Below are 24,213 nucleotides of genomic sequence, written 5' to 3' on the forward strand. Positions count from 1 at the left end.
ATGACTCCAACAACAACTGTGCCAAACTTCGTCTAGGGGCATTTTGGTACAAAGAATGCATGAAGACAAACCCCAATGGTGTGTATATATGGGGAAAAGACAACACCCATACCGGCATTGGAAATGTGTGGTCAACCTGGAAGGGTTATGATGTTGGTATGAAATCTATTACCATGAAGATCAAACTTGTGTCATAGAAACAGTGCACAACATGCAATGAAATGCACAACAAAACAATCAAATTAATGTTTAAGGGCTTGCTCTTCTCTATTACCTGTGTAGCTTCATAAATCATGTAGGAATCACAAAAATGTATGACTGATTGTAGTGAGTATATACACATGTCCTTTGTAAGGTTGAAAATGATCAGATTTCTGCTTTCTTGTCCCAAACCTATCTTGAGTAACAAAAGGGCCATTTGGCGTTCCTGAAGGCACAGGGGTGCTGATAGTGATCCAGGCCTGTAGGCCTCTTTTCTCTGCTGGCTCTATTCTTTGCTGGAGCTCTCTGTTTGGTCTCTCTCTCACTCATGTTTTTACAATCCATCTAATTTGGAACCAATTCAAGTGTAACCATAACAAAATGCTGTTATTAAACCTTTTCAATTATAAATTATGTGCTAGCTAGTCTTAATTCAGGGTTAATATTGAAGTGCTACCTATTGCAATACAATATAGTCACTCAATAGCAATGCTCTCCAACATATTTAGCTATTCTAACAGCGCTTATTTCCGTCTGTAGTATAAGTGGCAGTGGGTGGTAATAGACTAGAAATGTACAGTTTTATACCATCGTGCTGATGACGTTTCTTCAGTCATTTGGCAATCAGCCTGAACCACCCTTACACCTTATATATGAATGAACAATATATTAAATGACATAACAGTATATTACAAATTACACCGAATAATATATTCTGTAAATATATTACAATATATTGACTAATACATAAGGAACTGCTGCTTTCATATATATTGAAAAATATGACTAATTTTATATTTAGTAATACACTTTATAATATATAGAGGTACATGTGATAAGATATGGCACTGCATGTGTAAAAATATATTGAACTTATGCAGTATATATACTCATGTATGCAAATATATAGCGCTTATGTTTAACAATCACTACGATACACATGTTTTCTACTTTAAAATACAGTTTAAAAGTGCACAGCCGTTACTTTTCAAATAAAAATCCCAATGTTATGGTGTTTGGTCAATCGCCATCTTAACCACAGGCTCTACTCTTCTGCACAATGATGACCCTACAAACTTACAAACACCACTTTTACATTTCAAAATAATTCAGCATTAAACACTAAGAGATCTCCCCCTGTGTTAATATTGAGCAAAAACACATGAAATAGCACTTAATTTGAACATTTTTACTCTAACATTCAGAAGCAAAGCATGCTGGGAACTAGAAATCGGCTTTAACTCATTCTGTGAATGTGTACACAGCAAAATCCCCAGTGTCAAATTAACACTGCCGCGTGTCTATATATGTGTCCACACTACAGAGTGTTAAAAGTAACACTGAAGCGGTGTCAAAATAACACAGCTGAGTGTCTATGGCCGTTTCCCATGTTGCCTGGATCATATAGGAGTCTCCCGCCCGATGCATCCAGACGTCGCCACCTTCCCTTCAGTAGCCCAATTGTGCACTCCACAACTGACTGGGCGCAGGCATGGGATATGTTATAGTGGGCTTCTTCGGCTGTCTGTGGGTGCGCTATGGGGGTGAGAAGCCATGGATTCAGAGGATAACCTCTGTCACCTATAACTGTATAGAGAATTATTTTTGAATACGAAAACGGAATAACAGCTAAACACAAACAGTCATTTATCTATAAGCCATCCATCTCTACCCGCTCCTGCCTCTAGACGATTGCCCACGCTGCAGTTGCGCACAATGAAAGAGTCGTGCGTCGACCCTGGCCATCTTGCAACTGCATTAAGAATTGCCATACGACCATTGCAAATGAGCTGTTGTCACGTTGCGTCAGAGGAAGGGAATGAGGAGACGGAGTTCTCCTCATTCATATAGGACAGACTAAACTAGATAAACAACACACCTGGAACTAATGAACTGAAATACATGGAACGAGGACAGGAACAGCAAGACCAAATATGGGCACGAGAGGAGGGGGAAACACGAGACACAGCAAGACAAAGTCTGACAGATGTACGTTAATTGAATGGAAATTTTTCCTATTTACATACGCATATTAATTTGCATGAGGTGCTCTTATGGCAACGTGAGTGCAATCTACTGCACCTAGGACATTGGGGAATCCTGTTTGACGCACAAAATTATCCATAATATGCTGCTGCTCCTCGGCAGTGTATGGGAACTTTACGTACCGAGCGGACAATCGGATGATGCCTTGAAGCACAGCTGGCATAAGTCTACTCACAGATGGCTGGGATATCCCTGATCAGTCACCAATCTCTCTTTGAAATGTTCCTGTGGCCAGGAAGCCAAGCACGGAGGGCACCTGTACCTCCATAGGTATGGCCTGGTTCCAGTTTGTGCGCCTCTGTATATTAGGGCCTATCTGGGCACAAAGATGTAACAGTGCAGCTCTTGGCAAACTACTTCATCATAGGCCATTTTATAGGCCATAGATGCATAGGAATTATTAACATGCGTGGATACAAATTATTTAATAATGTGTAATTATTCTGTGGACAAACAATGTGTGTGTGGTTTTATTTTTTCTATTGTCTTATCAAAATTACTACTTCTAGAAACAACAGAAATAATAATAATAATAATAATAATAATAATAATAGTAGTAGTAGTAGTAGTGGTAGTAATAGTAATTATTAAACAAGGTTTCCAAAAGTAAGAATAAACTACGAATTCAAACTACGAAGTCTTCTTATAAAAAGTGAGCCATCCTACTACTACTGACAACTAATAAAAAAGCAGAGGTGGAAAGAGTACAAAAATATTTTACTCAAGTAAAAGTACCATTACATTAATGAAATTTGACTTAAGTACAAGTAAAAGTACCAGTCTAAAAATCTACTCAAGTAAAAGTAAAAACTAGCTCATTTAAAATTTACTCAAGAGTAAAAATGACTTAGTTACTTTTTAACAGTGGGAGGGACACAACAATGGGATAAGCCAAGGGTGTCAAACTCAGCTCCTGGACGGCCACAGCCTTAGAACAGTATGGATATAACCCTAATTAAACACATCTGATCCAGCTAATCTAATCATTTAGGCTTATTTGAAAACTAGATGGTATGTGTGTTGGAGCAGGGTTGGAACTAAACTCTGCAGGGCTGCAGCGCTCCAGGAACTGAGTTTGACACCCCTGGGATAGGCCTATAAATCTCAAACTAGTTGTTTTTAAAGGAATCAGTTATTTAGAATAATAAGACATTTGGGCTGTTACCAGGCAAATTAAATCAGTATCAACAGAATTCATCTTTGCAGTGCAGAGGAAACACAGACGCTTCATCTGAATTTACGCACTGTTTAAAGCTGTAGTCTACGATGTTGAAAATCAGTCGAGAAAGCCAGAATTTTTAAAAAACTCATCCCGCCCCTCCACACGCACACCCCTCCCCTCTGTGCTACCTGATCCCTCCCACCGGGAAACGACCTGAACAACGTCACTCAGTCAAGCAGGAGTAAACATGGAAAATAGCTCAGAGGCACACGTTTGAGGTCACGCACACGCAAGATTAGCAACACATGCAATGTTCTATCGGCTCGAACAGAAAACCGCTAACGTTAGGCCTACTGAAATAGTCAAGCACTTCAAGAAATATAATTACTTTGACCCGTGATAGGCGATGCTGAACGGCTAACATTCCAATGCCGACCGGTAGCATGATCATGTTGTCAGACTGATAAAAAGCTATTTATGTAATACACCACACCATAAAAGTATAAATAAATGCTTACCTGCTCAACAAAAAGTCAGCCATGTCAGCGTCGGTTTTAAGTCCAAGGTTTCTCTGAAGCTTCCTCCAACGGGCAATGGTGGACCCTATATTTTGATTCGGCTTTGAGTCCGGCGTTCTTCACATTTTTTTTAAATCTCTGCTCTTTCCTCAATTGACTTTCTCTTTCTTCCAACCTTGACTGTTGGGGCGAGCAGGGGCCGCTTGCTGCTGTCTGTTTGTTGGTTTTTCTCCATTGCTGAGTTGATGCTGCCTACTTTCGCGCAAAATTTCATGTCGCAGGAGGGGGCGGGGTGGGGTGCGGTGGGTGGAGACGCGAGTGGAGCAGGGGATTGGATGAGAGCAGTTAACAATGTAAGCATTGGTCAATTTCTCTGCGGGTGTACACCCAATAGAGTGAATGGATTTTTTTCATTCTTTTTTCTCTTCATATTATTAGGATTGTACTGTAGAACCATAACCAGCATCTAAACGAGGTTATTAATAATGAACAATCTTTGAAATCGTAGACCATAGCTTTAATGCAGGACATGAATGCATTTAACCTGCAGTTACAAATGCAGAAATAATGTTTGATATAAGACATAAAATGTTGAATACTCATTTGAAATTATAAAAAAAAAAAAAGATATTTTAAATGTGAAATTAAAACCGGCAGTAGGTGTCACCAAGTCACTGTTAATAAGTGAGTCACTGCGATTGAACGGTTGAATCCTTCAGGAACGGAACACTGTCATGTCGCTCAGAGACGCAAAACTGTGCTGTGGCTGTGTTTGGGATTATTTTTGTTGTCGAAATAGAGCATAAACAGGCAATATGGTGTCTAAAACGCAAGTCTCTTAATTAATTTCTTGAACTGTTGTAAAAAAAAAAAAAAAAAAAAAAAAAAAAAAAAAAAATGTAATCATGCTGATTTTTGGAGAAAAACGGCACTCTTCATGTGATATTGATTTACTATATGAAATTATATAAATATACATTTTCTGCCCCCATTTCTTCAATTTTGTGATAATTTTAAATGCATTTTAACAGACTGAAACACTCTAAATGCACGCGCACCAGTCTAATCTAGACTTCAGAGCACTCTGTCAGTGTTTAGCCAAAACCCAAACAAAACACTGACAGTCAAATCACACAACAACAATTATGATATTATCGCAGACAATATGTAGCTATCGTACACCCTGCACCACTGTCTTTTTGGCTAATTTGTGCAAAACCCTTTGCTAATCTGCCAAAGCTTAATTTTAACCACCAATGCAATGATGCAAGTATTTACATTTCCTTTGGAAACAAATCCTCCGCGGAGGTGAGAGCAGATCCGTTGCTGGCCAACGAGTTAAACACCGTCTTCGGCCGCTTCGATGGCAACGGCGGCGACGCGTCTCTGCCGTCCAGCGCGTCAGGAAGCAGCCGGCAGAGCAGCGATGATCCTGTAATCACCAGGTCGGAGGATGAGGTTCGGAGGGCGCTAAAGAGAGTGAACGTCAGTAAAAGCAGCCGGACCTGATGGGATAACCGGCCGTGTTCTGAGGTCCTGCGCCGATCAGCTCGCTGGTTTGTTCACTTCCATCTTTAATGAGTCCCTTGCTACCTCCGTGGTTCCCACCTCATTCAAAAAATCCATCATTATCCCTGTGCCAAAGAACAATAAACCCTCTTGCTTAAATGACTATCGCCCAGTTGCCCTCACATCTATAGTCATGAAGGTTTTTGAGAGACTTGTAAAGAGCCACATCTGCTCCTCCATCCCTGATACTTTGGACCCTCTTCAGTTTGCCTATCGCCCAAACAGATCTACGGACGATGCCAGTTCTCACGTCCTCCACTCTTCCCTCACACACATGGACAGCAACAATGGGAATTATGTAAGGCTTCTATTCATTGACTATAGCTCAGCTTTCAACACTATAGTCCCCATCAAGCTGGCTTCTAAACTCATGGACCTCGGCCTAAACACCTCACTCTGTGACTGGATTCAAGACTTCCTCACCGGCAGACCTCAAGTGGTGAAAGTTGGCCAGTTCACCTCAAACTCCATCACTCTGAACATAGGAGCCCCACAGGGCTGTGTCCTGAGTCCCCTGCTCTACTCTCTCTACACGCATGACAGCGTGTCCTCTCACAGCTCCACATCTATTGTCAAATTCGCTGATGATACTGTGGTTCTGGGCCTCATCTCCAACAACGATGAGACCGCATACTTGGATGAGGTAGAGAGACTCACATCATGGTGCCAGGACAACTGTCTCTCACTGAATGTGAGCAAAACTAAAGAGCTGATCATGGACTTTAGGAAGAGACAGCAGCAGCCCTACACTCCTCTTATGATCAGTGGGACCCCTGTGGAGAGGGTGAGTAGCTTCAAGTACCTCGGTGTAAACATCTCCGAGAACCTGACTTGGACTACACACATCCAAACACAGGTTAAGAAAGCCAGGCAAAGACTGTACCATCTGCGACAGCTGAGGAAATTCAGGGTCTCACCAGCAATCCTGAAAACTTTCTATTCAGGGACCATAGAAAGTGTATTGACTCAGTGCATCTCAGTGTGGTATGGAAACAGCTCCAATCAGGACTGCAAAGCACTACAGAGAGTTGTGCGCTTAGCTGAGCGCATCTCAGGGTCTGCTCTCCCCTCTCTGCAGGACATCTACCTCAAACGCTGCAAAAATAGAGCTGTTAAAATCTTCAAGGACTCTAATCACCCTGGTAACCGTCTATTCACTTTGCTTCCATCTGGTAAGCGCTTCCGTAGCCTGATGGCAAAAACTGAGAGACTTAGGAGGAGCTTCTTCCCCCAGGCCATCAGGCTCCTAAAATCTAACTCTGTGTCATAATATCACTTGACTCCATGTAAATATCACCATATCAACAAGTTATTCATCATTTTTCTCTACCTCATATTGCTGCTATTTAAATACCCTGGACAACTTTTTGCACATTCCTCTTTATTGCTATTTATGTCAACAACATACTGACCTGCACATTTATATTTTTTCTCTTTTATTTTATTTTATTCTCTTATTTTTTCTACTTTTCTTTTTCTTAATATCTGTATTCTATACAATTGCACTGTCCTTGGAGCGGACCTGACCTACATGTCACTGCTGGTTATACTCTGTATAATTGTGTATGTGACGAATAAAACTCTTGAATAATTCTGAACAATTATAGTTATGGTCGCCGGCATGTGAACAGGAGGCCTAAACTGCATGCTGCAGTTCTCTGTAAAATATATTGACAATAAACATTATCAGTAATTATTTTGTTTAATGTTTTTTATTTAGTAATAACTATAATCAGAATTATTATTAGTCATATTGATATATAAAAACAAAATGTATGGCCAAATTGTGTGGCCCTACAAACAGGGACAACAAACTTGGTGTTCTTTATCATTTCTGCAGAAAGAGCTTTATTGCCCAGTGTGTTTACACTTACAAGGAATTTGTCTTGGTGTCAGGATCTGCCTGCTATATATAATATTTATTGTTGTAGAAGTAGTGCTTGTTTTGTAAATGTAATGATGCCCTCACATGCAGACTTTCATATTAGGGAAATTCGAGGCATATTCAGCATGTTATGTTAAATAATCACAGACCTGGCTCCAGAATCAAATCAATGCGGTTGCTTCTGAAACTGGTGAGGGTGAGCTAACCTTAATATTATTTAAATAGGCCTAACCATAATATTTTTTGCCGTTCATTGATATAGCGCAAAGAGCGTTCCTTTCTAAATCACTAAAAAGCTGTCATTCATTTTAGTTAATCATGATCTCACAATATATTTGTATCTTATATGTTCTCACAATTTATTTGTGTTTCATGTATATCTATTTACTCTCATTTTCCAAGCTCACTAGCACTGAATTTTAAAATCTGTATTAATATTTGTACATATGTTGGATGTGTTACACTTAATACACATTTACGCTATTGAAATTGTCATTTTATGTGCTCTCTCTTCACTCATCAAATTGCTATGACAAATTATAGACTAATGTGACCCATTTTTATTATCTTGCCTATGGCCCCGCAACTGTACGGGCCGACCAGCACTGCTCACTGCCCTTAAACCATCTTACATGTTAAGAATTGCTCAACACTTAGACCCCGGGATGCTTCATCAGCTGGATTTAAGCTAGACTGTATTTGCCTCCATTGCCCAACATCCATTGAGTCTCTTATAACAACTACTCCTTTTCTTAAAATGTGTGGAACTGTTTACTTTACATTTTGGATATGTCTCAGTATGGTCATGCTGTCAGTTTGGATGGTCCAAAGTCCAATACACACCAATCTACCTCCAGTGCTGCTATACTAGGTCAGTTAGTTAGCCATCTTGTCCATTGCTGAGTAAAGACCTGCAGTATATTATCGTCCCATCCAAGATTGCACTTGCACATGTACAGTAACCCCTCTGGTTCTACCGCAGCCTCTAGAGTCAGAAAAAACTATGGTTATAGAAATGGGAATAAACACCCCCCCCCCCCCCCCCCCCCCCCCCCCGAGTATTAATCTCAAAGAATTTTATATCATAAAACAATGAGAAAGCAGCACTTTTTCATTCTATTTGCTTTGTAAAAAATACACAGTGGAATTTATCCTGCTTTTAATAACAGATCCCAAAATGTGGCACACCCTGACAGAGAGAGAGATCTAGTTCCTAAAGCTGTTCCTAAAACAACTGATTCAAGTTATTTCATGCACATTCCCAAAGTATTGACAAAACTTTAAATTAATACAACTGATACAGCACCTGTAACAACCAACTTGTTTTGAATGTTTCAATTCTGCCATAAAACCATAATAATAAAATCATATTTAACAATGCATAACAAGGATTTATGCCACAAACACATACAAAGTCAGTTAAAGACTGTTCTAAAATGAATGTAGTAATAAGCTACGAATTCAAAAACCTGTTGAACTATCAAATGGATGGCTTTCAACGTGACGGTTTTGAAAAAAACTAGAGTTCCAAATAAAACGTCTAGGCTCATGTCACCTGATCATGTGGTAGGACATGAATGAGGAATAGCTGGGTCACAGGATGTTTCTGCAAATGATGGCTTGCAAATGCACACTGAAAATGTAAAACATTCAAATCTTGCATTTTGTGAATTTAAATTAAAATATTTAAATGTATTTAAAACTTTTCATTGTGAATGTAGATTATCTGATGCATTTAAATCCTGCAAATTGTGAGGTAGGGACTCCATGGATCAGATTTGTTGGTCCAGCACATGGGATTGAGATAGGTAATCTGAAGGCCAAGGCAACATCTTGAGCTCTTTGTCATGTTCCTCAAACCATTCCCGAACAATGGGCCTTATTCATGGAACATTCATAAATACAGGAGTAAATTCTAGGGGAGTAATTTGCGCTTAACACAGACCTTCCCGAAAACTCTCCTCCGGATTCACAAAAGTTTCGTAAACTTCCAATTTGATAGTTAAAAATGCGTATGTTAATGAATTCCAATCATCTGTAAATAGGGCACTGATGCACGCTCATTCAAATTCAGCATAATCCCCATCTATGACTACAGCTACGCAAATTGTGTGTCCAGGAACACAGTGGAACATTCTGCTCTACTTTCTCAGGTTTGGCTCCAGTATATTGCATAAATGTAAAAAAGACTAATAGGTCATATGTCTAACAATAAATATTCAATAACGCGTGTCCACTAAAGCATTTTTAGCCAGCTGAAAAATGTCAGGCGCTCTTCTGAATACGACCAGCTGGTGACGCTTGAGAACTCTCACAGTGTTTTTCCAGCGGAGACGCTTTGGTTGCTATGATCTGGAATATCTACGGCAGTAACGCATTACTAGTATCTCATTTTGAAGAATATTACAATGCAGTAACCAGTAATATTAACTACTCTATTGTTGTTCAGTTGTTGTACAACTGAACAACAACCCCCCTCCATTAATTAGACGGCTGGGTAAAAGTGATCGTGACAAGCGTTGCTTTTTACCCAATGCTAAACAGTTTATCAGCTCTCGGCTACAAAAAAACAAAACTACAACAAACAGAGCAAAAGAAACTTGCAAAATATTATAATGGCAGTGCATCAAGATTCAGCGTCATCAGTTTGCCAGAAAGAACACAGTGTTTTGCACACCATTTGCACCTGGGTAAGGAGCAGGTGCACATTTCTTTCATACAAATTAGCATTTCGAAAGTACAAACACTGTCATGAATCCGAAAATTTACGCCAGAAAAGCTTTACGAACAATTTACACCAAAATGAATTCTGCTCGTGTTTCATGAATGAGGCCCAATGTCTGCATTGTGTCAGGGTGCATTATCCTGCTGAAAGAGGCCATTGATAAACCACTGCTATGAAGGGCTACATGGTCTACATTCACTCCATTTAAAAACAAAATCACATTCATGTTGATTTAATAAACTCACTATGTTGACAATGAAAATTCTACAGCGTGAAATAAATGAGACGAGCCAGCTCAATACACATTATAACAATAATTATTTCATTACATTTCAGCACAAACATAAATCACTAGACGGATGCTGAACATAATCTAGCTAACATCTGTAATTACTGCATGGCTGAAATGATACAGGGATATGTAACAAAAGTATTTATCATAATATACTTTAAAAAGCATTGTCTTCACATCATAAAGTAATGTCTAAAAGTGTATCAGTTCTATTGTTGCTCATATAGCAGTAGTGATGCAGTTATCATTTTCATGTCCTGTGCCATGTTGTTTAAATAGCAAATGCATTTGTGCCCATTTGTGTGCTCGTGGGTGTGCTGGTCTGAAATCCAGGTGTGATCAGATGCATCGTTGGCGCATTGCTATTTTGAGGCAACTGAAGTAGACCGCGCCATTGACCAGGAATTTTTATTTTATTTATTTTTTGGCTATTTAAAGAGCGTGTGAGTAATATGCACCTAGAGGCGGGTCACAATTTTTCAACCAAACAGTTCTATGGGCTGCCATAGACTTCCATTCAAGAATAATAATAATAATAATAATAATAATAATAATAAGAAGAAGAATATGCAAGTGGAAGTTCAGGGCCAAGCCAGCATGTGAGTGCAGGTTTAACTTGCATATTTTTGCATCCAAAATGTGGGTTTTTGAAATGTAAATTTCTTCTGTAACACAAAGGAGGAGTTTGATAATCTAATAAATGAAGTGTTTATGTCAGATTTAACAATACAAACGATACAACACAAACGGTGAGTTACTGTTTCATTCTTTTAGCTCACATTCCACCATTTATAGAACATTCAGAAAACAAACTGTCAAAACAGACATAGTATAAAAAGGTTTCTATTATTTCCGTTTAGATAAAACAATTATTTGCTGTTCCACTGAGATTGAGAGATTGATAAAAATGGCAGTAAGTGTTTTTAATAACAAAATGATTTAAGCTTAATTTTAGTGTGATGCTCATCTTTTTATCTCTGTCTTGTGTAGATGTTTAAGTTCTGGGCTGTTCTCTCTGGTGTTCTGATGTGTGGATGCAGTCAGAATGTAGACAAGCCCGTCGACTGCTCTGACATCTATATATCAGGACAAATGGTCAGTGGGATTTACTCCATCTATCCAGCAGGTGATATTCCTGTCGGGGTTTACTGTGAGATGATCTCAGGTGGAAAAGATGAAGACAAAGGAGGATGGACGGTACGAATATGACTTTAGATCATTAAACACACATCAGAACATTCATTATGAATCATATATTCTATATAAACCCATCACAGGTGATTCAGAGGAGAATGGATGGCAGTGTAAATTTCTATCAGCCGTGGGATCAGTACAAGAGAGGATTTGGGAATGTGGAGAGTGAATACTGGCTGGGTAAGATCTCACAGTGTGTGTGTGTGTGTGTTCATGTCCAGTGTTTGGTTGAACGTGTTCTTCGCGTGTGTGTGTGTGTGTGTGTGTGTGTGTGTGTGGATGTTCATGTCCAGTGTTTGGTTGAACGTGTTCTTCGCGCGTGTGTGTGTGTGTGTGTGTGTGTGTGGATGTTCATGTCCAGTGTTTGGTTGAACGTGTTCTTCGCGCGTGTGTGTGTGTGTGTGTGTGTGTATGTGTGTGTGTGTGTGTGTGTGTGAGAGAGTGTGTGTGTGAGTGTGAGTGTGTGTGTGTGTGTGTGTGTGGATGTTCATGTCCAGTGTTTGGTTGAACGTGTTCTTCGCGCGTGTGTGTGTGTGTGTGTGTGTGTGTGGATGTTCATGTCCAGTGTTTGGTTGAATGTGTTCTTCGTGTGTGTGTGTGTGTGTGTGTTTGTGTGGATGTTCATGTCCAGTGTTTGGTTGAACGTGTTCTTCGTGTGTGTGTGTTTGATCAGGGCTGGAGAACATGTACCAGCTGACAAGAAGCAGCAATTACAAGCTGAGAGTGGATTTGGAAGACTTTGAAGGCTTTGAAGTTTTTGCTCTGTACTCTTCCTTCTCTGTGGATGGAGAAGCTGATGGGTATAAACTGCATATTTCAGGATTTACTGATGGAGGAGCAGGTAGGACACTTTCATTTATGCTCATGAAAAGTCATTCTAGTTGAGTTATTGTCCTCAGTGATGCTCTGCCTCTCTGTAGGCAACTCTTTATCTTACAGTAATGGAATGAGGTTCTCCACCTTTGACAAGGACCAAGATATCTACGACAACAACTGTGCCAGAATTTATCTTGGGGGATTTTGGTACTCACACTGTCACGAAGCAAACCCCAATGGTGTGTATTTATGGGGTGAAGGTACCACTCAATTTGCTATTGGAAATGTATGGTTATCGTGGAAGGGTTATGCTGTCGGAATGAAATCCATCAGCATGAAGATCAAACGTGTGTCTTAGAAACATTGCAAAGTTTCTTAGAAATAATAAAATAATCAAATTAAACTTTAGGAGTTTGCTCTTTTCTAATAACTGTGTAAATTAATATATTATACGTAGAAATATCACATGACTGTTTATAAATTGTTCTTTTTTGCTTTTGGTCACTTTAAATTTGCAACTGAAATGTATCAATTCATTCATTTTAAATAAACTCCTGCACTAAAATCCTCTTTATGAGAATTGTTATTATTATTCTTCTTCTGCCATAAAACAGATTGGGCAGAACTTACTGTAATGCTGTCACGAATCCTGGCCATGAACCTCCATTTGTTCACCACCAGAGGTCACCCACTCACCACATGGACTTTCACACTACACAGCACATTGGACTCCATTTCCCATCATCCATTGCACTGACGACACACACAGCTGATTGCACTAATCACACTCACAGCTGAGAACTATCACCCAATCACACACGCTTTATAAGCCTTGGACTTCCTCTCTGTCACTGCCGAGTATTGTTTAGCATTTATCACGGTCTCTGTAGATAGCTACTTTACCAAGCCATTCCTAGTCTTGCCTAGCCTGATTTCCTGTGTTTTGATTCCTGCCCACATTTCCTGGATTAACCCCTTTGCCTTGCCGTTTGGACTCTGTTTGCCCCTTGTTTGGATCTTTGCTTGTGTACCTGGATTATCTCTGTGCCTCGCCCTATTGGATATTGTTAACCGAACCGACCCATGCTTGCCCTAGGATTACTGTGTAAATAAATAAATAGGGCAGCTCATGCAAAGCATGCTATGACTGTGGCAACTTGACTATTTTTGAAAAAATATTATGGCAAAGTTATTGCTTTCCTTATTCAGACTTATTTATAATTAGTTTTTTGTTTTTTTTGCCCCCATAAATATATGGTTGACCTGAAGAATGAAAGCTATATCATACACAATTATGAGCTATATCACCGCTTATCGACACTAGGGGTGTGACAATACACTTAGCTCAAGAGATGAGACCAAATACAGATACGTGTTCACTAGGACAAGACAATATTTTAATGCTATTTTTAAGAAATTTGCGATGACAAAATATTTGTCTTTTGATTACAAAAAGTAAAACAATGCAGTTGTAACTTGAAATATTTTAACTAATCTAGGGCTGTAACTAATGATTATTTTGGTAATCAAGTAATCTACTGATTATTTTGACAACAGATTAATCTAATATTTTTTAGTAACACAAACAGGCCTAAGGGAAAACCAGGCTTTAGTATGACTATTTATATATAAACTAACAGAGGCAATAATAATTGGCTCAAATAAAATATCAAAACCAAGTAATTACATGGTTTTATTGAAGGAAACTGTTAAAATACATAATGTAATATGCCTATACATGATATGAACATAAATTGTAAGTACATTATGTATTATAACAGATACCTGAAGAGGGCGCCAACGGCCGGGCAATACTTCACAGCGTGATTAAACAAGGTTTAAATCAATTACATTTTAATATTCGGCCACATGCAAACTCAGAAACTTTTATTTTAAAATCACGATGTACAAAAAAATGGCATATTTATAAATAGGCTGATGTATTATCCTGTGTTGGCAAAGTTGGCGAATGATTTGTTACAAATCTACTGAGAGAATGCAGACTGTTTTCCCAGATGAATGTTAAGCAATTCAGATTCACCGCTTATACAGAGGGAGAGTTTAGCCCCTTTCACGCATACAGGCTTTACTGGTAAATTACCGGTAAGAGATCATGTGTGAACAAAACCCCAGTAAATTTGTTCTGGCAATTATATCGTTCTTGGCGATGACATGATTACTCTGAGCTGTTTGCAAAGCTCCGCTGCAGTTTAATGAGTTTTTCTATGTAAATGTGCGCTAGATGGACATCTTTGATCATTGCACCTCGCAGCTTTTTTAACGTGTCGCGCTTCTTCATTCATCAGGGCTGGGACTCTGCCATTGGATACTATTATGCGCATCTCGTGTTTATGGCTTTCCTGTAGCTCAAATAGTAGAGCATGGCGCTAGCAACACCAAGGTCATGGGTTCGATTCCCAGGGAACGCAAGAGCTGATAAAATGTAAAAACTGTAACTTGAATGCAATGTAAGTCGCTTTGGATAAAAGCGTCTGCTAAATGTATAAGAGCAAAACATTCTGATTGGCTAGTAATGTTAGTTTGGTTGAGATTGAAAGCTGTGCTGCTCTCATACCATTGGTAGGTGAACTCATGGACTCAAAAGTGATAAACAAGTTTTTTTTTAAATGTAGGATTATATTTTTTCACAGCCAAGCGCTGAGAACTTTAAGCCCTGCTGATGTTCTTACAAAACAGTCATTTACAACATGTAATATAATACAACTTTGCCAAAAGAACAAGAGATGTGTGTTTAATGACTCATTTTTATGTTTAATGTGTTTAGTCAGTGGTTTTCAAGAATGTGCACAACCAACACCTCTCGGGTTTGATCAGCAGGACAGCTGGCCTGGTCAAGTTCCTGGGGTGTAACAAGGAGACCCAGATCAGGATCATTTGCATGTGCCAGCTCTAGCTCTGCAGGCTGCTCTGTTGTGTGGGCAATCCAGCTTCCAAGACTCACACCAGTTGTGTAGCACAATGCAAAAAGCAACAACAAACTTAATGTTTTTAGTCTTACTCATTACGCTTCATTAGGCAGTACCATCTGCCCTTTAGACAGCAAATGCAACACCTTCTTGCAACACCTTCCTGGAATGGTTTCATGACATTATGAGATGTAGGCAGAGTCTGCCACAAACACATTGTATGTTTCTGGTCTGTGGTGGAAAGCATGTGCCATTTTCAAGCTTTGCATGCCTTTTTGAGTTCTGAAAAACAAAAGTCGTGGTACTTCCCAGGCCAGTCAAAATCCAGGAACGTACCAGTGATCAACCAAGCCCTGTAATAGCACACGGTACAATCCCTTTCTGTTGTAGTAATCTGTGTGAAAGCTGGATGGTGCTATGATAGGAATACGTGTTTCATCCAGGACCCCAGCACACATGGGAAACCACGGCTTCTCTTCAAATCCTGTGATCATAGACTTGACCTCTTCTTCAGATATTAGCATCTCAATAAACTTCCTTCTCAGATGGCAGAGACCCTGACACACCCTCCCACAATACGTCACAGACAATGCTCACCCCAAAGCCAAAAAGGTTGGCGACATCATGGAATTCAATAATACTTGCTAATTTGTAAATTGTCATAGCAACTTTTTTTTCCAAGAATCATATTGCCTTTAAACTTTGTTTCTTTTAACAAATGTTAAAGTACTTTTAAATTGAAAAAGTAGAATTGGTTAATTTACGGAGTTAATTTAAATGGGGGGGGGGGGGGTCTAGTGCATTTAAGGCACGTTGAGTTATTTACACTGTTAAATACATATACATATATACATACAACCGTCCTCGCTTCACTTAGTTTTGTCGTGATATGTCGTGGCCTCGATGCCATGTTGAGGGAACGACATATTTCTCATGGCCATGAGTTTAATGTGTAAACAAACCTGCGTGACCATAGCAACCCGGGATTATCAGATATGGATAAAACATTATTAGCATTAAACTTTTCATTCATATTTGTATATTATTATTAGGTTATGTTAACTTTTTAGGGCTATATTTTTGTATTTATTGCATATAATATTTTATTTCCCCTTTCAATTCGTGTATCGCTTTACCTAATTAACGTTCTGTATAATTATGCTAGTATTTGCTACCATATATTTTGCAAATACTGTAAACGCCTGACAATTATTCCAATACTGATAGGCTATTTATGCCAGTGCGTGATGATAAATGAATGTGTTGTGTTTTCATTTACAAATGAAACTGTGAATGATTCATTCCTCAATGAAACACTAAGCAGTAGGCTATAATATTAATTATTATTAAAATAAATGTTAAATTGAACCTTTAAACTGCATTTCCATTAGGCTATAAATTCCAGTCAGCATAATCAAAGCTTAATGTCGAGCATTTACAGGAAGCTTATTTACAAAACTGGTCAGAACGTTATGAAAAGAGATTGAAAGGGAAAAAACTAATTTAAAATATAATAGGCTAATAATAAAATACAAATATTACGGAAAAAGGCGATCAGTTAATGGACACACATAGCTAGTAAGACTGTGGGATGGACAAAAATGTTCTCTTGTAGGTCTATTTTATTTTATGTACTTTATTTAATATTTTAGTCTATTGGTGATCATTCGAATGCTGGTTACATCGCGTGCAATTGCCTACAGTCCAGTAGCCTATGGTCAATATAATAATTTAATTCTGTAATAATTTCTTAATTCAAAATAATATATTAATGAATCCCTGATAATCCCGGTTGCTATGGTCACGTAGGTTTGTTTACTCATTAAACGAGAAATGGATGTCGTTCCCTCAACATAGCATCTCAAGGCCGCGACGACAAAACGATCTCGTGGCCATATTAAGTTCGACAAAACTAAGTGAACCGAAGATTGCCCTCCCGGGCACCGTAGGTTACTTTGTAAATGTAATAGGTTACAGATTACAAGTTACCCTACTTACAATGCAGTAGTGTACCTTTCCAATTACTTTATTAAATGTAACTGATTACATTTGATTACTTTTCTACATTTCTTATGTTTTCAACTGTTAATCATGTTCAAACATGTAAACCAGGCAGGGTTAACCTTACAGTAGTAATCAACACTGATTGCTGTCAATCCTTCATCACTTGAATTAAGATTATAATTTAATTTTAAAGGAGACATTGGATTCAAAATATCTTCATTTGCATATAAATATGTCTTAGGAATGTGTGGACACAACCACCCTACAATGATAAAGATTAACAAATTTTTAAAATTATTATTTTTTTAATCCCCAAAAACCTTAATCTCAATTATCAAGCCATTTTGATTTTGGAGTGAATAACCAGCGCTCTCTTCCACCTTCAATTCCACGACTGAGGTGAGATCCTTGAGCAAGACACCAAACCCTCAACTGCTCCCCGGGCTCCACTGCACTGGCTGCCCACTGCTCCGGGGGTGTGTGCACGGTGTGTGTGTGTGTGTGTGCACTTGCACGGGTTAAATGCAGAACACAAATTCCAAGTATAGGTCACCATATCTGGCCACACGTCACTTCACTTTCACTACATTTGTTTATGTCTGGCTGTGCAAATCATTTTGCTCCAGACTGCTTTCTGAATAAGGAACGATTCAAGGCAGGTTTTGTTAAAAAAACTCAAGTATGGATCAGTACCCGTTGTTCATGATCCAGCTGCACCTCCAGAAGTAGTAAGTCTCACACTTTATATTTTTATGATTATTTGCGACTTGCCTTTGCTCTTCCACGGAAGAGAGGGACGGGTGAGTAGAGCTCATTAGCATGTAAAGAGATATGCACCGAAACGAGTCCCTGTGAACAGAGCTGGTTTTGACAAGGGAAAAAAGGATGTTGTTATACACGACCACTGAGACCATTTCGAGAAGGCCCTAAAGAATCATACCATCTTGTGGAAGATGGGCATCCTGTCCCCTTTGAAGCACAGCCTCCACAAAATCAGACTACTTTAAAATCATTCTGAGGTTATTCAGATTTAAAATCATTACAAGAAATAGGTTAATAGCTATGATACTGTTTGTGAAATCAAATCTTTGCACAGGTATGACAGCAAACACTGGATCTAGCAAATGCCTTAGAAAAAAAAAATTAATCTTAAAAAAAATAAAGCATTTACATAAACCCATATGGGAAATATAAGAGTTATCGGATAAGCATGTTATAAACTTCTGAAACATTAGTGGTTCATATTTTAGAGTCACTGCAATTTATGAAATAAATCAATTAAATCTGCATGTGGGAGTGTGTGTGAAAAAAATCAGATGTAACCCCCTTTGTAATCCTTAACATTTTCATAAGTAACCAATTACACATTTTTTTCTTAGTAACTGTAATTAATTACAATTACTTACTCCATAAACTAGTTACTCCCCAACACTGTGTATATATACTGAGCGCGCATATGCATGCATACATACATACACACACATATATATACACATATACATATACATACACACACACACACACACACAGTTGCATGCAAAAGTTTGGAACTGTATATATATCCCTTGCAGAATCTGTGAAAATGGGAATAATTAACAAAATAAGAGATCATGCAAAATGCAAGTTATTTTTTTATTTAGTACTGTCCTGAGTAAGATATGTTCAACAAAAGAGGTTTACATATAGTCCACAAGACAAAGGAAATTGCTGAAATTATTAAAATAGCCATTCAAAAGTTTGTGAACCCTTGGTTCTTACTACTGTGTGTGGTTACCTGGATGATCTAGGACTGTTTTTTTGTTTTGTGATGGTTGTTCATGAGTCCCTTGTTTGTTCTGAACAGTTAAACTGAGCACTGTTCTTCAGAAAAATCCTCCAGGTCCTGCAGAATCTTCAGTTTTCCAGCATCTTTTGCATATTTGAACCCTTTCCAGCAGTAACTGTATGATTTTGAGATCCACCTTTTCACGCTGAGGATGATTGAGGGACTCAAACACAACAATTAAAAAAGGTTCAAACATTCACTGATGCTCCAGAAGGAAACACGATGCATTAAGAGCCGGGGGTGAGAACAGAATGAAGATTTTTTCTTTTGTAGAAATATAATTTTTTTTTCCATTTAGTTCTGCCCTTCGGAAGCAACAGAAGCTACTTGCATGTTTCCTGGAAGACAAATTAAGTACAATTTACCTTGATCTTCAAATTCAAAAAGATTTCACCCCCGGCTCTTAATGCATCGTGTTTCCTTCTGGAGCATCAGTGAATGTTTGAACCTTTTTTAATTGTTGTGTTTGAGTCCCTCAATCATCCTCAGCGTGAAAAGATGGATCAGCACCAGCGCCATAAGCGCTAGCATCAACTACAAGTAAGAAAGGTCTTTTTTTAAGAAAGGTTTTCTAAATTTGGAGCAATTAATACAGGAGCGTTGGCCAACAGCAACTTGGCATGATCGAAGGCACCTTGACATTGTTCTGACCATTGAAAATTGTTCTTTGGGCTTAACAAGTCAGTCAATGGGGTAACTACACTCGCAAAGTTGACAAAAACCTCTATAATAACCCACCATCCCAAGAAATCGCCGTAATTCACGTCGGGTAGTTGGAGTGGGAAAATTACAGATAGCCTCAACTTTAGCATTTATAGGTAACTTTAGCATTTACACAACGCTGGCTGACTACCTTACCTATGGGTCACTGTGGCCTTCCCAAATTCACATTTGGCAAGATTAATAGTCAAGTTAGCTTTGGACAACCGCTCAAAAAGCTCTTGAATTTGTGTGAGGTGTTCTGACCAAGAAGAACTGTGCAAAACAACGTCATCCAGGTAAGCTTCACATCCAGACAACCCTCGATTTACTAACCGTTGAAATGTAGCGGGAGCATTTCGGACCCCAAAAGGCATAACCGTATACTGCAGAAAACTATCAGGTGTAATAAAAGCAGACAATTCCTTCCTAGCAGATAAAAGCACAAGATGTTAGTGGCACTTGCCAATAACCTTTCAGGTGATCGAATTTGCTAACAAACTGTGCAGAACCCACACGGTCTACACAGTCGTCAATTCTGGGCAAAGGAAAACAGTCAGGCTTTGTCAAAGAACTAAGCTTCCTGTAATCAGTGCAAAAACGATAAGACTTATCAGCTTTACGCACTAAAATGCAGGGAGAACTCCAAGGACTGAAACTGGGTTCTGCTAAATGGTGAGCAAGTAAGTAATCCACCTCCTTCTGTAGGAAATTCCTTTTTATAGGATTGACTCGATATGGATGTTGTTGCACAGGATGAGCCAAGCCAACATCAATGTCATGTTCAATGACATGAGTTCGAGTAGGAACGTCAGAAAAGAGAGAGGGGAATGAACTTACTAACTTAATTATATCAGTCTTCTCTGGTTCACACAAATGAGACAAATGACAAGATAGATTAGCGAGGACTTCAGGATTATTGAGGCGCCCCTCCACTACACCTCGAGAAGGACCAGTCTCCTCCTCCCAACCATCTCTGTAGATCTGAGTGTTTCAGCAGCAGATGCAGTCTCAGTAGTGGTCACAACATCAACAGATAAAGAGAATACAGGACTCACATAAGGCTTCAATAAATTAACATGACAAACTTGTGTTTTCTTTCGACGATCAGGCGTGTTTAACAAATAGTTATTAGGATAACATTTCATAATCGTATAAGGTCCAGTAAATCTAGCCTGGAATGGACTAAACAAAACAGGCAATAACGCCAAGTTTCTGGACTTAGCCTTGCGAGACTTGCCTAATTTTCGAAGAGCAATAGCTCTGGCTTCATAGAGTCGATAACGGAAACTGTTCACATAGTCCAAGACATTCTCAGGCGGATCAGATGTTCTCCATTCATCTGCCAAAACAGCAATAGGGCCTCTAACAGTATGTCTGAACACCAACTCATTTGGGCTAAAACCTGTGCCCTCTTGCACAACCTCACGAATAGCCAAAAGCATCCAAGGAATCCCTCCTCCCCGTCACAGTCAAGTTCAACACAATATGATCTCAAGAGACTTAAGAGTCTGGTGGAATCTTTCGAGCCCACCCTGACTCTGAGGATAAGCACTTGAAATATTGTGTTTCACTTGTTGCATGACTTTAGAGAATTGTCTGGACATAACATTTGAGCCCTGATCAGATTGAATGGTTTTTGGAATGCCGAAAACAGACACGAAACTTGTTAAAGCCTTTAAAATTGACTTAGTTGTTATCGATCTCAAAGGATAAGCTGCAGGATAACATGTGGACTGACACATCACAGTGAGCAAATAAGCATGCCCAGCCTTTGATCGTGGTAAAGGACCGACGCAAGCAACGATCAAATGCTCAAAAGTAGTGGTAACTACAGCAATAGGCTGTAAAGGAGCCAATGGAACCTTTTGGTTTGGTTTTCCGGTCATTTGACAAATGTGACAAGCCCGTATATAGTTAACCACATCTCTTGATTTTAGACCAATAAAACTTCCTCAATTCTATCATATGTCTTCCGTAGCCACATATGACCAGCAAGGCCCTGGCCCTAATTGTAGGACGGCATGACGAAAAGTAAGAGGAACTACAATTTGGATCCTAGGATCAAATGAAGAGCCAGTACTCACAGGCTGCTGTCTGCAAAGCAATCTATCTTGAAGAAAATAGTAAGGAAGGGAAATCTTATTTCCTCCCCACCAGCACCAACAACCAAAGAGAACAATCTTTCAAGAGTTTCATCTGCCTGCTGTGCTTTGATTAATTCATCTCGTGAGGGAAGTCGTGGCCTAATGGATAGAGACCATCCAAAGGTTGCAGGTTCGAGTCTCGGGCCGGCAGGGATTGTAGGTGGGGGGAGTGAATGTCCAGCGCTCTCTCCACCCTCAATACCACGACTGAGGTGCCCTTGAGCAAGACACCGAACCCCCAACTGCTCCCCGGGCGCCGCAGCATAAATGCCCTCCGGTGCCAATTCATAAGCATGCAAAATAGCAGACTTTACAATTTCATAATCACCACTCTGTTCAATAGTGAGTGCTGAATACACCTCCTGTGCACTACCTACTAAAACACACTGCAATAACAAGGTCCAAATTCTTTTGGCCACTTCAAAGACTCTGCAACACGTTCAGAATGTTGGAAATACTTCTCTACTTCCTTCTCCAAAGTCCAACTAGTCTAATGCTTCTGTAAACATCAAACACAGGTGCAATGTGCACAGACTCATCAAGCGACAGAGGAATGGGAATTTCAGCCGTTTTTGCACTCAGCTCCAGCTCAAGTTTCCTTAACCCTTGTGCTGCATTATATATTTTACGACATTGAGTGCATTAAGGGACAAAAATGTCCACTCTAAACACTGCCATAAAACTATTGGATTTTATTATTTTTTTCCACTTTCACTGAGTTAAATCTTTTAACCAGCATCAGTCCTCATCAGAACTACCAGATATTTATTTAATTTCAGGATTTTGACCCTTTAAATTCCAGTTTTGGTGACGATACAATCAATTTGTAAAATAGGAAAAAACATAAAAATGTAATTATTTTCCATATACTAAATGCAAAGTGAAAACCTTGGCTTATCACAGTCTTGAATGTCAAAGATTAGCAGCAACATTATATTTGGTCCATTTTTATTTTTTGTGCTATGTCACATTTAAAAAAAAAAAAAAAAAAAAAAAAAAAAAAAAAAAACAAATTTGTCCCCATTTAAATATTCATTTTTGAACACACTGTTATAATATCATAAAATCATCATTTCTATTCAAATACCCAGTCATTACCAAGCCTTGGGGTAAAATATTTACTTTTTACTGTTTTCCACCAGTTGGTACCATTTTTCATATAATTGACATACTGCAAACATCTGCATTATTGCAAACATTTTCCTGATTTCTACTAGGTGACTATAACCTGTGCATGTCTCCCTACACATCAAAATTTGCTCTAGAAAGAAAGCAAAACTACAAGATCACCATGAACATGAATTTTTATTTTTCTAAATTCTATAAACATGTCAAACAATTAAAACTTCAGAACAAAATGGGGTCGTTGTTCAGCTCATTTGCAGGAGCGGCAGGATTGCAATGCATGCTCCTTACAGATGTAAATTCCACATTTTGAGCAGGTGGTGGAGATTTACTTCGGTGGTCGTGTACGTTCTCTTCATTTTGTCGAGTGTGAAATGGCCGCACCAAAGTGTGTCCAGCTTTTTAACTTTTGCATCAACCGCACTTGTATAAACACTTTTTCTCAACAATTGTTTTCTTTTTTGATTCATGCATATTTTACGCACACACATGTTTTGGAAAACAAAGGCAGACTTTGTTTTGGATCCCTCGCAGCTACATCTTTGTGTTGCCGCAAGATGCAAGGTGTTATTGTCTAAGGATTGACTGGAATTATCAATTGACTTTGAAACACAGACTGCTAAAAAAAAAAACGAAGGTGTGTCAAAGGTTCATGTCTGTGCGTAAAGTACGCATGAATCAAACCAAAAGAAAACAACGTAGCGAGAAGCACTTTCTCTTGCTAAATGCACACACACACACACGCGCGCGCGCGCAGAAGTAAAGGAGAGGAGTAAAATATGACCTTCAGGATATTATGATTTTTGTCACTCGCCGAAACACCATGTATTATATTTAGGCCCTACACACACACACACTTTTGTCAACGCAGACACACATTGCTCTCAGACATCCACACGTTCTCAGAAACATCATTTTAGATCATTGAGCCATTAAAATGCTTCATATCACAGTAAATAGTGCCCCTAGTGGAAACCAGGAAAATTACGTGCGTTTTCCCCATAGGGAATACCTATGTAGTGACGTTATCTGGTGGAATACATTATATAATGCAAATATAATCCTTTTGCTTCCAAAT

General features: G+C 38.9%; 3 protein-coding genes across 4 annotated transcripts in view; 2 read left to right on the top strand and 1 right to left on the bottom strand.

Moving 5' to 3' along the window:
• LOC306872252 (microfibril-associated glycoprotein 4-like) overlaps positions 1 to 197 on the top strand; it is a gene marked incomplete at both ends in the record, with an annotated part of 4,252 nt that extends 4,055 nt beyond the window's left edge. Inside the window, one exon of the mRNA XM_079420744.1 lies at positions 1 to 197. This exon is cut by the window's left edge and continues 60 nt beyond it. Coding sequence (XP_079276870.1) covers positions 1 to 197 — 197 coding nt within the window.
• Positions 1 to 24,213, bottom strand: part of LOC306872949 (uncharacterized protein) — an 819,728-nt gene that overhangs the window by 34,676 nt on the left and 760,839 nt on the right. The gene's annotated exons all lie outside the window — the stretch shown is intronic.
• Positions 11,130 to 15,139, top strand: LOC306872939 (microfibril-associated glycoprotein 4-like). 2 transcript variants are annotated; one of them, XM_079421895.1, is made up of 6 exons: positions 11,130 to 11,147; positions 11,259 to 11,311; positions 11,389 to 11,595; positions 11,676 to 11,772; positions 12,266 to 12,433; positions 12,513 to 12,973. In XM_079421895.1, the coding sequence occupies exons 2-6, from the start codon at positions 11,306 to 11,308 to the stop codon at positions 12,764 to 12,766; spliced, it is 732 nt and encodes a 243-aa protein (XP_079278021.1). In that variant the 5' UTR covers positions 11,130 to 11,147; positions 11,259 to 11,305; the 3' UTR covers positions 12,767 to 12,973. The 2 variants fall into 2 exon arrangements, with proteins under 2 accessions (XP_079278021.1, XP_079278022.1); XM_079421896.1 differs by lacking the exon at positions 11,259 to 11,311 and having other exon boundaries at positions 12,513 to 15,139.

Source organism: Barbus barbus (genome assembly GCF_936440315.1).
Source record: "Barbus barbus genome assembly, chromosome: 7".
Taxonomy (NCBI): domain Eukaryota; kingdom Metazoa; phylum Chordata; class Actinopteri; order Cypriniformes; family Cyprinidae; genus Barbus; species Barbus barbus.

What these genes read in the sequence shown, in the direction of transcription:
- LOC306872939 (XM_079421895.1), top strand. An exon ending in AAGACAAAGGAGGATGGACG is followed by an intron (nt 11,596 to 11,675) that starts GTACGAATATGA and finishes AACCCATCACAG; the next exon opens with GTGATTCAGAGGAGAATGGA. An exon ending in ATTTACTGATGGAGGAGCAG is followed by an intron (nt 12,434 to 12,512) that starts GTAGGACACTTT and finishes GCCTCTCTGTAG; the next exon opens with GCAACTCTTTATCTTACAGT.